This window comes from Cetorhinus maximus, chromosome 11, assembly GCF_964194155.1.
Source record: "Cetorhinus maximus chromosome 11, sCetMax3.hap1.1, whole genome shotgun sequence".
In the NCBI taxonomy this organism is placed as follows: domain Eukaryota; kingdom Metazoa; phylum Chordata; class Chondrichthyes; order Lamniformes; family Cetorhinidae; genus Cetorhinus; species Cetorhinus maximus.
Window position 1 is genome coordinate 6,323,705 of NC_135889.1, and position 13,828 is coordinate 6,337,532.

The 13,828-nt window shown below is 46.7% G+C and overlaps 1 protein-coding gene across 1 annotated transcript in view; it reads left to right on the forward strand.

Annotated features, from left to right (window-relative positions):
* The window catches only part of als2b (alsin Rho guanine nucleotide exchange factor ALS2 b), a 116,282-nt gene that overhangs the window by 65,783 nt on the left and 36,671 nt on the right, over nucleotides 1-13,828 (forward strand). Inside the window, exons 16-20 of the mRNA XM_078551425.1 lie at nucleotides 89-155; nucleotides 1,722-1,921; nucleotides 5,119-5,184; nucleotides 6,279-6,377; nucleotides 9,050-9,214. Of these exons, the coding sequence (XP_078407551.1) occupies nucleotides 89-155; nucleotides 1,722-1,921; nucleotides 5,119-5,184; nucleotides 6,279-6,377; nucleotides 9,050-9,214 (597 nt within the window). The remainder of the gene's footprint in view (nucleotides 1-88; nucleotides 156-1,721; nucleotides 1,922-5,118; nucleotides 5,185-6,278; nucleotides 6,378-9,049; nucleotides 9,215-13,828) is intronic.

Genomic DNA, 13,828 nt, shown 5'->3' on the forward strand with positions numbered 1-13,828 from the left:
GTGTGCTATTTTTTCCTTTCTGTCTCTGTCTGTCTGTCTGTGTGTTGCTCTCTGGCTCTCGCTCACTCCTCCTGTCTTTCTCCTGTAGGAATGCCTTGAAAATAACCACAGCTGAAGAACAGTTCATCCTCACTGCGGCATCACCTCAGGAGAAGGTAATGTGTCAAATAAACTGAAGTTAATATGTGGAGGAAGAGAGGCAGAGGTTGTGGTAGAGAGTGGTGTCTCTGAGCAGGCTTATTCTGCCATTGATTATGGAAGTAAGTGGCCTGCTAGCCCTGAGACTACACTGATGGTCACCTTAATGTGCACTTCGGTCACAGTGGACGAACCAGATGTTACTGACAGGAGAGGGTTTAATTTAAACAGCCCGGATTTCTTCTTCTCACCACCTATCTGTAAACAGAAAGGTGTTTAGATTTTGATTTTCCCCTTCATAAGTGGCGGCATATTTTCCAGCCCTTCAGTTTTGGTGTGATCCAATTTCTATTAATAACCCCACAGCAAACTCAAGATAGGGTAACCTCAGAGGGTTAGTTTGTTTGTACACACTCCAATGCGGGAGGAGGGTTGGAATGCGGCCTCCTTTTCACTCCTACAATAAAAGAGGGGGATAGGGAAAGAAAGATTTACAGGGCAAAGACCACAGAGTGAAGAATTATTTCACTTGAGTCCAGAGTCCACAATCCAAGTCCAATGGTCCATTCCTTCACAGAGGTAGGCAGGCTAAAAACTGATGCTGGATAATTCACTTTTTCACTGGAGATGACTTCCACGCAGAGATGATTTAGTCTTGTAGGCGATGGTGTGGATGTTCAGACGTTCCGGTACAAACAGTGTAAATGGGGACAGGCATTCAAACCTGGACAGAGCCCCTTTTCTGATCTGCTTAGTAGATGGAAAATGGCAGACTGCTTTGCAGTACAGCAAGACAGTATAACTGGTTCTCCCAGCTAGTGGGGGGTGGGTGGGGCTCATGTCACATGACTCCCACCTTTCCAGTTTGCCTTTGACAAAAGGTGTATATTCCTTTGTGTGAATTCCTGAGATTGTTAATGTCCCAACCATTAAGAATTTGAAAGGAAGGTTTGCAGGGTCATTTGTCCTAGCAGACAACTCTTCTCCGGTTGGCCAGGCTTGGCTTATGAAATGAAGATGGCCTTTGTATAATTCCCTTTGAATTTGGCTTCTGCGGTCCACAGGGATCGTTGGCGTCTCCTCAGAAATAATGAGGCACAAGTCTCTATGATACTGCCAAATAGCTCTTATTGTTTGGAGGTCACGGCCCGACGTGGCTGCAGACGTTTTAAGAGGTCATTGTTCAGTTTTAAAATTTTAAGAATTCACCATGATGATATAAAGATTACGTTTTCAGCCCCTTGTTCTGAGCTGTTTTGGCAAAAGAATGACGCTTTAATCCAGCATTACAAACTCTCTTCCTGTCAAAGCCAACATTCCAATGAAAGCTTAGTCCCCATCACGGGAGCACCACCAACTCATGGACTGCGGAGTTTAAGGGAGAATACGCCACCACCCACACATGGCAACTAGGGATGAGTGATAAATGTAACCTTGTTATCAATCATGCCCTAAAAACAAATAAAATACATCTCCTGTTGATGTGTCGGTGCTGATAGTGAAACATCGCTGAAATAATCCCTCCCTTCTAGGCAATACGAGTAAATAGAACATTTCTCTTATGAACATTTCTTCTGTTTCAGACGAGGTGGTTAAGAGCAATTAACCAGACTGTGGATCAGGCACTGAGTGGTGCCCAAGATTACCTGGCCCCTGGACTGGGGAGCAACATGCGAGCAGAACCCCCCATCTCGCGCACAGCCAGTTACACCTTCTACAAGGACCCACGGCTGAAGGAGGCAACTTACGAAGGTCGCTGGTTGTCTGGGAAACCACATGGCAAGTGAGTGTCAGGGTCCTGCGTAAGCGAGGGCCAGGGTCCCGTGTGTGGGGCCATGGAGCTGTGGATTCAACTTTCAAACTAACCAAGCCACACCTGTTCACAGGGTGATTCCTTCTCGACCAATGTTGAAATCTCAGGCCCATGCCAATGAAGCACTTGTCTAAGCTCCATCTAACCATGTTGGGGTGATGATGCAGGTGAACAGTCGGCCAGGCCTCTTCCTAACCACTGTCCAGGAAACCATATGCGAGGAAATCACTTGTGATGCCTCCCATGCTCAAATATCTTATTGTGCAATGAGGTGGGATTAATTAATGATCTGATAGATAAGGTGCCCCTAGGTAGCAGCGACCATAATATGATTGAGTTTAGTATTCAATCTGAGGAAGAGAGGAGTGGGTACGAGACTATGTTTTTAAACTTAAATAAGGGCAACTATGAGGGCATGAAAGCGGAGCTGGCTAAAGTGAATTGGCAAATTAGGTTAAGAGGTAGGTCAATCGAGATGCAGTGGCAAACATTTAAAGGGATATTTCAGAATACACAGAATAGATACATTCCAATGAGTAAGGAAAAAGTCCAAGAGATGGACACACCATCTGTGATTGACAAGAAAAGAAAGTTTAAAGATAGTATCAAACTTAAAGAAAAAGCATAGAATTGTGTAAAGATGGTTGGAAGGCCAGAAGATTGGACAGAACAGCAAAGGATGATTAAAAGATTAATAAAGAGGGAAAAATGAGAAAACGAGAGAAAGCTAGTCAGAAATATAAAAACAGTAAGAATTTTCATAAATATTTAAAAACGAAACAAGTTAACAAAGTGAGCATTGGTCCTATAGAAAGTGAGCCTGGAGAATTGATAATGGAAAACAAGGAAATTGCAGATGAATTGAACAGGTATTTTGCATCAGTTTTTGCTACAGAGGATACAAGTAACATCCCAGAAGCAGCTACAAATCAGGAAATGGAAGGGAGGGAGGAACTCAGGAAAATTACAATCACCAGGGAAGTAGTACTGAGTTTTTTGGAGCTGTGGGCTGACAAGTGCCCAGGTCCTGATGGACTTCATCCTAGGGTCTTTAAAAGAAATGTCTCGTGAGAGAGTTGACGCATTGGTTTTAATTTTCCAAAACTCCCTAGATTCGGGGAAGGTCCCATTAGATTGGAAGATAGAAAACTTAACTCCATTAATCAAAAAGGGAGGGAGACAGAAAGGGGGAAACTATAGGCCAGTTAGCCTAACATCTGTCATAGGGAAAATGTTAGAAGCTATTATTAAAGAAGCTATGGCAGGGCACTTAGATAAGCTCAAGGTAATCAGGCAGAGTCAACATGGTTTTGTGGAAGGGAAATCATGTTTAACCACCTTATTGGATTTCTTTGAGGAAGTAACATGTGATGTGGATAAAGGGGAACCGGTGAATGTTCTGTACTTAGATTTCCAGAAGGCATTTGATAAGGTGCCACATCAAAGGTTACTTCGAAAAATAAAAGCTCATGGTATATGGGGGTAAAATATTGGCATGGGTAGAAGATTGGCTAGCTAACAGGAAGCAGAGAGTAGGCATAAAGGGGTCTTTTTTATGCTGGCACGATGTAATGAGTGGTGTGCCACAGGGATCAGTACTGGGACCTCAAATGTTTACAATTTATATAAATGACTTGGGTGAAGGGATGGATGCCAAATTTGCTGATGACTCAAAGATAAGTGGGAAAATTAGCTGTGAAGCGGACATAAGGAGGCTATGAAAAGATATAGATAGGTTAAGTGAGTGGGAAAAGATCTGCCAAATGGTGTATAATGTGAGAAAATGTGAAATTGTCCATTTTGGCAGGAAGAATAAAAGAGAAGCATATTATCTAAATGGTGAGAGATTGCAGAGCTCTGAGATGCAGAGGGATCTGGGTGTCTTAGTGCATGAATCACAAAAGGCTAGTATGCAGGTACAGCAAGAAATTATAAAAGCTAATAGAATGTTATTTATTGTGAGGGGAATTGAATACAAAAGTAGGGAGGTTATGCTTCAGTTATACACAGCACTGGTGAGACCACATCTGTGTTCCTTGTACAGTATTGGCCACCTTATTTAAGGAAGGATGTAAATGCATTGGAAGCAGTTCAGAGAAGGTTTACCAGACTAATACCTAGAATGGGCAGGTTGTCTTATGAAGAAAGGTTGGACAGGCTAGGCTGGAGTTTAGAAGAGTAAGAGGCGACTTGATTGAAACATGAAATCCTGAGGGGTCTTGACAGGGTGGATGTGGAGGGGATGTTTCCTCTTGTGGGAGAATCTAGAACTAAGGGTCACTGTTGAAAAATCAGGGGTCGTCCATTTAATACTGAAATCAGGTGAAATTTTTTGAGGGTTGTGAATCTTTGGAACTCTCTTCCTGAAAAGACAGTGGAAGCAGAGTCTTTGAGTATTTTTAAGGCAGAGGTGGATAGATTATTGGTAAGCAAGGGGGTGGTGGGTTATCGGAGCTAGGCGGAATGCAGATTCGAGGTTACTATAAGATCAGCCATGATATTAAATGGTGGAGCAGGCTCGAGGGGCCGAATGGCCTACTCCTGCTCCCTGTTCGTATGTATCACTTCAGGCCCGCACTGGGAAATGGACACTTGGACAAGGAGCTGCAGTGAAGACGTGCCAGTGGACTCGATGCCTAAATAGGTTCAGTACCTTCTGGGGAGGAGGTTGGGGGGATTACCCAGTGACTGGGGAGCAGGAACCAACAAACTGACAAACTATTAGAAGTTGAGCAGAGGCTAACCAGAAAACACAAGAGTCCAGGATGTTCCTGAGTACAGCAGCTGAGGCGTGTGGGTTGAATGAAATAGTTTGTAGTGATTGCGCAGAGCATGTGAGGCAGTCCATCAAGGAGTGGCCAGGGTAGAGAGTGGTGAATGGCAGGAATAGGGTGGGGGGAGTGCGAATGGTAGAGGTGGGGTAGGGGAGAGAGGGGTGCAGGGTGGGTAGTGGGGGAAGAGGACAGGTTGGGTTGGGAGGAGGGTGGTGGGTGTGTGGGCGGGGTGGGAGTGGGGTTGGGACGGGGTGAGGAGTGGGTGGGAACAGGTGGAGGATGGCAGATTGTTGGTAGATGGGTAGAAAATGTAAGATCAGCTGCTGTGAAGATCATGGGACTCGTGCTTTTGAATTGATTCTCAGTCACTAACCTCTCTAACCTCAATCCTAGGGGCGTGCTGCAGTGGCCTGATGGGAGAATGTACACTGGTGACTTCAGGAATGGTTTAGAGGATGGGTAAGTGTCGAAAGAGTATAAATGGAAGCCCCTTTGATTTCTCAGCACTGTTGTTTGTTAATCTTCCCGGGGAGAATGAGGAGCTTCTGGGTTAGGGATGGGATGGGGTGGAAACCACCTAGACCTTCGGCTGACTGTCTAGTGCCTCCTGCTGGAATGTTTGCAGCTGTGTGGATGTTGAGCAGATTCTGGCCCCCTGCAGTTTAATACCCTGTCAGTGCTCTGTGTTGGTTCATCCATGATGAATGTCTAGAGGGGAATCAGCCTTGGTTCGGTGGCAGCACATTCTGGGGGCTTTCGTAACCCGGGGCCGGACATTGAAGTGCAGCACTGAGGGAGTGCCACACTGCAAGAGGTGCCATCTTTGGATGAAACCTTTAAACTGAGTCACTGTCCACCCCTCGTGGATCTCTGTTAAAGGTCTCATGACCCTTTTTTTCTTTAAAGAAGAGCAGGGGAGCCTCCTCGGTGCCCTGTCCAACATTTATCATTTGACCAATATTATTGGAATGGATTATCTAATCATTTATCTCGTTGCTGCCAGTCAGACCTTGCTGTGTGTGGATTGGTTGCCACGTTTCCTACCTTGCAGCCATGACAGTACTGCATTGGCTGTGAAACACTTTGGGAGACCCCCAGGGTTGTGAAAGGCACCATCAAAATGCAAGTTTTTTTTTTTCCCCTTTTGTTTGGATGAGGCCCAAGCAGGGCCCAGTACCCATGGAACCCTTGCTCCAAGTGTCTTTGTGAGAGGCGGGGAGACAAATCCCCTTATTGGCGCTGGGTCGTTTATAACAGGGATGGCCACCTGACTGAAGGGCGTGTGGAATGTGGATCGATGTGGGTGAATCTGCCCTTTAATCCACACAGTGCCAGTTGTGGGCTGTAATTGCCAGCTGTATCCAACTGGATGGCGCGACTTGGCGTGTCTGTCGTTAACGGGCATTGTGGACCTGCTCCGAGTGACCACTGTGACCGAGCTGTGATCAGCTGTAGACTGGCATGGCGTGGGCCAGTGTCCTCTTGATTTGAGGCCAAACCCCTTGAACTGAGCGAGTGTGTGCGGTGTTAAACGTTTTAATTTGCCTTCACAGGTATGGGGAGTACATCATACCCAACAAAGCTCTGAAGAAGAATGATCATTATCAGGGCCACTGGAAAGACGGCAAGATGAATGGCCATGGGATCTATAAGTACGTTCAGGTCTCACATCAGCTGTTGGTTGGCTCTGGAGTCCAGTTTGCTATGTTTGTCAGTTTAGGGAAGGTAGCTGGGGCTGCTGGTTTGGTCTGCAGGTCGGTATAGTGAGGTTTTGGGATCCCGGTTCCCCCCCCGCCTCAACCCCGTTTGACACCACCACCAATCACTGCAACTTTTAAAATCCGTGGGGAATTGATTCATTGGCCCTCTGCATTCGACGGGTAGCTGGTCAAATGAGGGTTCAAACCAAAGGCATCATGAGTGTGGTGCACACGTCTCTTAGGAACTGGGCTGAGAACCAGGCCAGATTTAGTTTATAGCCCCTAGCAAACAGTCAGTGAAGCTGAGCAGCTGAGATTGGCCCTGGAGCCAGCATTGCACCGCCAAAGCTTTTTCTCCGCTTGTCCTTGGGAGGTGGAGCAAGGCAGCATTTATTGCCCCTCCCCCGAGAGCGTCAAGAGCCAGATGCGTGGGGTGGGGCAGGAGTCACGTGGGTCGGGATGCTGGCTCCCCTTCCTGAACGGCGTGAATAAACTGGTTGAATTCTTGTGACAAACGGCTTTCACAGTCCCAATCCGCAAGTTACTAACTCTTATCGGTGGGGTTTTGAATCTCGGCCCCCGGGCTGTGTAACCACGAGGCTACCCGTTCTCACAAAGCAAAGGGCCAGAATATAAAACATGCTGCAAATCCCTGTTCGCTAGCAGCAGGCCTCATTGTATATACGTGTAGACCAGGGAGCATTGTGACCGTGGGTGATGGTGTGTTTTTGCACAGTGTGGCTTCACCTCCGTGACCTGGACTCCAGCCCAGTAAAATTGAGTTCTGCTGGCTGCACGGGGACTGTGTGAGAGACAGGTCAGTTCCAGGAAGGTACAAACCCTGTGATTCCAGCTCGCTGGCAGTGGGCTGGGGGTGGAGGCTAAATGAGAGGCTGAACTTCTATTCACCCTGTTGTAGAGTGCGCTCCCTCCTGGACTTGGGGTCAACGCAAGAACATTAGAATTAGGAGCAGGCCATTCGGCCCTTTGAGCCTGCTCTGCCACTCAGTAAGATCATGGCAAATCTGATTGTGGCTTCATCTCCCAATTTCCTGTCTGTCCCCCTTAACCCTTGACTGTCTGTTGATCAAAAATCTAACTCCGCCTTGAATATATTCAATGACCCAGTCGCCACTGTTCTCTGAGGAAGAAAATCCACAGACTATACAACCCTCAGAGAGAACAAAATTTCCCCTCATCTCTGTCTTAAATGGGAAACCCCTCATTTATAAACTGTGTCCCATTGTTCTAGACTCTCCCGCAAGGCTCTCAGCATCCACCCTGTGAAGTCCCCTCAGGATCTTATTTGTTTCAATAAGATCACCTCTAAATCTTCTAAACTCCAATGAGTAGAGGTCCAACCTGCTTAACCTTTTCCCATAAAATAACCCCTTCACCCCAGCTTAAGGCACTTTACATAAACTGGGTTTGTACTCTCTGTGGTTCAGAAGGCTGAAGGGTGATCTAACTGAAGAGATAAAAGGATCCAGTGGAATACGTATCGAGAAACTTTTCTCTGATCGGGGAACCCAGAACAAGGAGTTATAAGTTTAAAATTAGGAATATCAGAAAGCAGTTTCTCTCACACAGAATGACAGGAATTTGGAACTCTCTGTGCATGCTGGGTTCATTGAAGTTTTAAGACTGAGTTTGATAGTTTCAATAGCTATCCAAGAAAGAGGGACAAAGGTTGGTAAATGGAGTTGAGGTACAGATCAGCCGTGAGCTAACTGAATGGCAGAACATGCTGGAGGGGCTGAATGGCCTCCTCTCGCTCCTGTGTTCTCCTGGGTTAGAAAGAAAGACCTGCATTTCTGTAGCACCTTCCACGACCAACAGATGTCTCAAAATGCTTTACAGGCAAATGAAGCACTTTTGAAATGGAGTCACTATTGTAATGTAGGAAATGTAGCAGCCCGGTTGTGCACAGCAAGCTCCCACAAACAGCAATGTGGTAACGACCAGAGGATCTGCTTTTGTGATGTCCACCAAAGGATAAATATTGGCCAGGACACCAGGGATAACTCCCCTGCTCCTCTTCTGGGATCATTTACAACCACCCGAGAAAGCAGATGGAGATTTAACGCCTCATCCGAAGAGCGACACTGCTGACACTGCGGCACTCCGTCAGTAGAGCACTGTGGCGTCGGCCTGAATTTTTGCGCTGAAGCCCTGGAATGGGACTTGAACCCAGAACCTTGTGACTCGGAGGTGAGAGTGCTACCAACTGAGCCACAACTGACACGGAGGAGAAAGCTCCTTCCTCTGGCTGGGCCTGGAGTGCTTCATTGCCTGGAAAGCATTTCGAGATGTGGAAGGCGCTATAGAAATGCAAGTCTTTCTTTCCAAACCAGAAGAACTGGATGGACAAAAGTAGGAAGAATATACTTAGTTATAACATTACCTTTTAAAAACCTCAACGCAGACCAATAACTTGGTGTTCATTAACTCAATGGTTCAGTAATGGTGTTGCTGCAATAAGCAGTTATACCCAACGAAGAATAGAACAGAGGCCTGAAAGGGTAACTTCCTGATGTTTGGTCACGCGTTGGTGTTTTACCCAAGTGGTTGTGATTAGGTGAGACTGACCGACCTTCTCCCTTTCTGCCTTGCCCCCGCCACAGATATGCCACTGGAGAGGTGTACGAGGGCTGTTTCCAAGACAACATGCGCCACGGTCATGGTTTACTCCGCAGTGGCAAGCTGACCTCATCCTGCCCCAGCATGTTCATTGGGCAGTGGGCACAGGACAAAAAAATGGGCTATGGCATGTTTGACGATATCACCAGGTAACGCGATGTTATTTGCTTCGGAAGTAATGTAGGAGTCAAACTTGATGCGTCATAAACAGCGTTTCAGGGCTTCCATGTTCATGCTTTACTTGTGTCATGCTTTGTTTGATTTGCAATTGGATTTCTGAGCTGCAACATTCCCTCTGTCGTGGAGCATTGTTGGGTGCAAAAGGATATGCAGCCCCTTGACATCTGACAGCGCTCGAAAGTCTAAAAGAGTTACATGGATATCTGGAGAGAGTAGATATAAATGCAAGGAGGGGGCCAGGTAGCGAACGGGAACTAAATCTGAAGAATCTTAGTCCCTAGTACCAGATCTGTCCTACTCGATCTCATTAAGTACTCAGCCTGCCTTGTTAATCGGTTAATGTCCCAGACCATTGCGGACCTGCCTTTCTCAAGTATGGAACACAAGTCTTCCACAGGGGATTAACTCTGTCCTAATCTTGGATCCTCTTGGAGCCAACCCAGACAAGCACTGCTTACCTGCGTCACCTGCCTTTGCACTAGGTCCACTGCCCCCTGTTGGTTTGAACCGAGTGTTATTCTCCTTTTAAAAAGCCATTCCAATGATTGGGGGGTGTGGAACTTCAAAAAGTTCCTTTTTCTATCGCGCTTTAATGTAGGAAAACATACCCAGGTACTTCATGGACACGGTCATCCAAAAAATGGATGCCAAGCCAAAGAGGTGAGAGATTCGGAAGGGCGACATAAAGCTCAAAGGATTGGGTTTTGGGGTAGATCCAAAAGGAACAGAGGCGGGCTTTAGGAAGGGAATTCCAGAGATGAGGCCCGGACAGCTGACGACACAGCTAACCAATGGGATTAGCTGAGGAGAAACTTTTTCTCTGGCGGTCGTTAGTCTGTGGAGTTCTCGTCCCCAGAAAGCAGTGAAGGCTGGCTCATTGAATTTATACAAGACCCAGTTTTTTGATCTGCAAGGGAGTTGAGGGCCATGGGGGGCAGACGGCAAAGTGGAGTTAAGACTACAACCAGACCAGCCATGATCTTAGTGAGTGGTGGAGCAGGCTCAAAGGGTTGAATAGCCTACTCCTGCTCCTGAGTCCAGTTAGAACGTGAGGGTGAGAATTTTTAAATTTAAGGTGTTGGGGGACTTGGCACCAGCAGGGACAGGGTTGATGAGTGAAATAAAAACAAAGTGCTGGAAAAACTCAGCAGATCTGGTAGCCTCTGTGGAGAGAGAAACCGAGTTAGCGTTTCGAGCCCAGTATGACTCTTCAGACCACCTTCAGTTCCAAAGAAGAGTCAGATTGGACTCGAAACGTTAACTCTGTTTCTCCATGCATGCTACCAGACCTACTGAGTCTTTCCAGCACTGTGTGTTTTTATTTCAGATCTCCAGCATCCGCAGTATTTTCCTTTTTTATTTTAGGACTGCTGGGTGAATGGGACTTGGGACGAGTTAAGATACAGGCAGCAGAATTTTATAGAAACCAGGAGCAGGAGTAGGCCATTCGGCCCTTCGAGCCTGCTCCGCCATTCATTATGATCATGGCTGATCATCCAACTCAATACCCTGCTCCCGCTTTCTCCCCATACCCTTTGATCCCTTTCGCCCCAAGAGCTATATTGGATGAGCGGGGTCTGGAGGTGACAAAAGCAAAGATGAGGGTTTCAGCAGCAGATGGGTTTTAGCAGGGGCAGAGATGGACGAAATTGCAAAGGCGGGTGTAGAGCAGTCCCGATGATGGAGAAGATATGGGACCAGAAGCTTAACACTGGGTCAAGGTTGTAAACTGTCCGTTTCAGCCTTGACCCTTGTCCGCTGAGAGACATTTGAGTCGGTGGCTAGGGAACACTGTGGCGAGGACTGAAGACATGACTTGGTCTTCCCAATGTTTAATTGAAGGAAATTTCTGCTCACCCATCACTGGATTTGGACCAGTGACTGCCCAGAGGCAGTGGGGGAACCAAGAGAGGTGGTGAAGTGGCAGAGTTTGGTGTCTTCATTGTACACGAGTGTCCTGACACCTTGTCTGTGGATAATATCACCAAGGGAGGGAGGCGTTCAAGGAATTATCCTTTGGAGATCTCGGAGGTTACCGTGCAGGTGCCAAATGAAAGTTGTCCATGAGGTGTGTGTCTGTGTGTGGCTCCCTTTTTAATTTGCGAGTGATTCAATTTAAAAATAACCCAGCAGACAAGTTTCAGTCTTAAAACGAGATAAAGGTCAGTTTATTACAAAACTGCTGAAAGTTACTTAAGTAAAAGTGAGGGCTATTAACTAAAACACAGATACAAAAATTAAAATGCAGATAAAGGAAAAAGATGCTTAAAAGGTGAGATTTCAAATCAGTTTCTCGTTGAGATATCATTGCAGGCCCATTGCTTGAATTCCTTCCTTTCGAAGTGAAGGGGTTGAAACCTGAGGTTCGGTTTAGCAGCTGCGATGGCTTCTGTAGTTGAATGATTGGAGGTTTGCCCTTTTCGGGGGACTCAGCAGATCAGGTTTTGGGAGAGAAAGGTTTCTTATTCCTCGCCCTGGCAGAACAGCAGTTGATTTCTTAATACCTTCCTCTTTGTTCTCTCTTGGCCAAGAATCCTCTCTGATGTTGTCTATCAGAGTTCTTCCTGGGATTGTGTGCCCCGTCTCCCAAGGTGGCTTCTTACAGCCTCCTTTGGGCAGTTCAAAAAAACACACAAGTGGCTTCTATGCTGATTTTCACCAGGCAAAGAAGTTAATTACACTCTGGTCCTTTGAAGTTTCCTCCTGCCTCTTCATAAGTAAAAGTGGTTTTTCACAACTTTTAGAAGACTCAATGGATATCCCTGGAGGAGTCTCTTGCATTTTAATGGCTCTCTGTAGCCAGCTCTAGAGATAAGAGTCTGACAAGTTTTTTGAACTAACACACAAAGGTGCCATGTCGACTGTCCATACTTCCATTTTGAAAAAGCTCTTGAGATGAGCCTGTGGGGAGCTGACGAAAAAGCAGGGTTTCTCCAAAAAGAAAACAAACCCCTACCCGTTTACAGGTTTTTTTTTTGGCAGCAGTAATTGGGCTTCAGAGATCAACCCATTAGGCCACGCCCACCAAAAAAAGAAAGATTTAAAGGGGCCTCGCAGCTGTCAGAAATCAGTCAGAGGCCCACGGCAGCCATTTCTGTCTTGGAGCTCGCCCCACCCCATAATCCCACCTCGAGACCCCACTGGGGATCACGACCCCCAGCTTGGTAAGCTCTGCTGTAAACTAGACTAGGAGGATAACGGGCCAAGGGGTTAAAACAATTAACCGTAATGTTAGGACTAACAGCAGAGCTTCTCTGCACTCAGCGTTGGGGAACATGGGACGTGCCCCTGAACAGAGCCGCGGAGACACAGACTCTGCTATCATTTCGACGGTTAATGAGGAAATGGTGGGACTGCGGTCTCTCTCTGGACGGGCAAATTAAGATGGGTGAATGGCCTACCTAGTGATTATCCAGCTTACTCCTCTCCCAGACCGATTGCCCTTCCATTGGCCACACGCTGGCAGTGACACAGTTCCTGAAGCCAGCTGACTGGCAGGTAGCATCCCACTGCTTGCACTGTGTGAGTGCATTCCCGTAGCGCGTAATTAAACCGTGTAGGTTTATACTTTGCAGGGCAGGGGGAGTGGGGCGTTTATTTGCACTGTATTTCACTAGCATTGGGCGTTTTATTCATTTATAATCATTTCCTTTTTGGACCAGCTGGTTTGCAATTTAGTTAATAGAAAAGAAGGAAAAGCAGAGTTGCATTTATATAGCGCCTTTCGTGACATCAGGATGTTCCAAAGCGCTTTACAGCTAATTAAGTACTTTTGAAGTATAATCACAAAAATAATTAATTGTTTGTTTGAGGAGGGTAGAAATGGAAAGGGCATAAATTGCAACCATGTAGGTAGAAGCTGCTTTGGAGAACCTGGAGACCGGATTCCACACCTGGCGGAAGCACAGCTCTTTCAGTGAGCAGTGGTCTCCAAAAATTAAAGAACTGTCTGGGGATCGAAAGAAAGAGCTTGTCGTTTTTTTCCCGTACCTTTCGTACAATAGGACAGTGAGGGAGGCCATTCAGCCCATTGAGCCTGTGCTGGCTCTTGCAAAGAGCAGTCGAGTTAGCCCCCCCCACCCGCACTCTCTTCCCCATATTCCTGCAGCATTCTCTTTCCCCCTCGAGTATTTACCCAATTCCGTTTTGAAGACCCCTAAGGAATGCGTTTTCGCCAGGCTATCGGGCAGCGCGTGGCAGCTGCATTCCAGGCCGTGTTTCGCAATCCAGAATGTTCTAGAGCCCTTCAACTCCACTGAAGTGTTTCATTGGCTGCGCTGTTGTGAAGTAGAAAACGCAGTTGTTATTTCTGACACTGCAGAGCCCCACAGAAAGCAATGAGATAATGACCAGGTAAATCTGTTTGAGTGAAGATGGTTGAAGGGTAAATGTCACTCAGCGCATAATTCCCCTGCTCCTCTTTGAATAGTGCCATGGGACCATTTACACCAAGCTGAGATGGCAGGACAAGACCTCCGTTTAACATATCAGCTAAAAAAAACAGTAGGCCGAACTTAATGGTCAGGGCCTCCACTGCTGGGAAAGTTGGGTGTGGTCATTTCCGGGGGACTCGTTGGGATTAA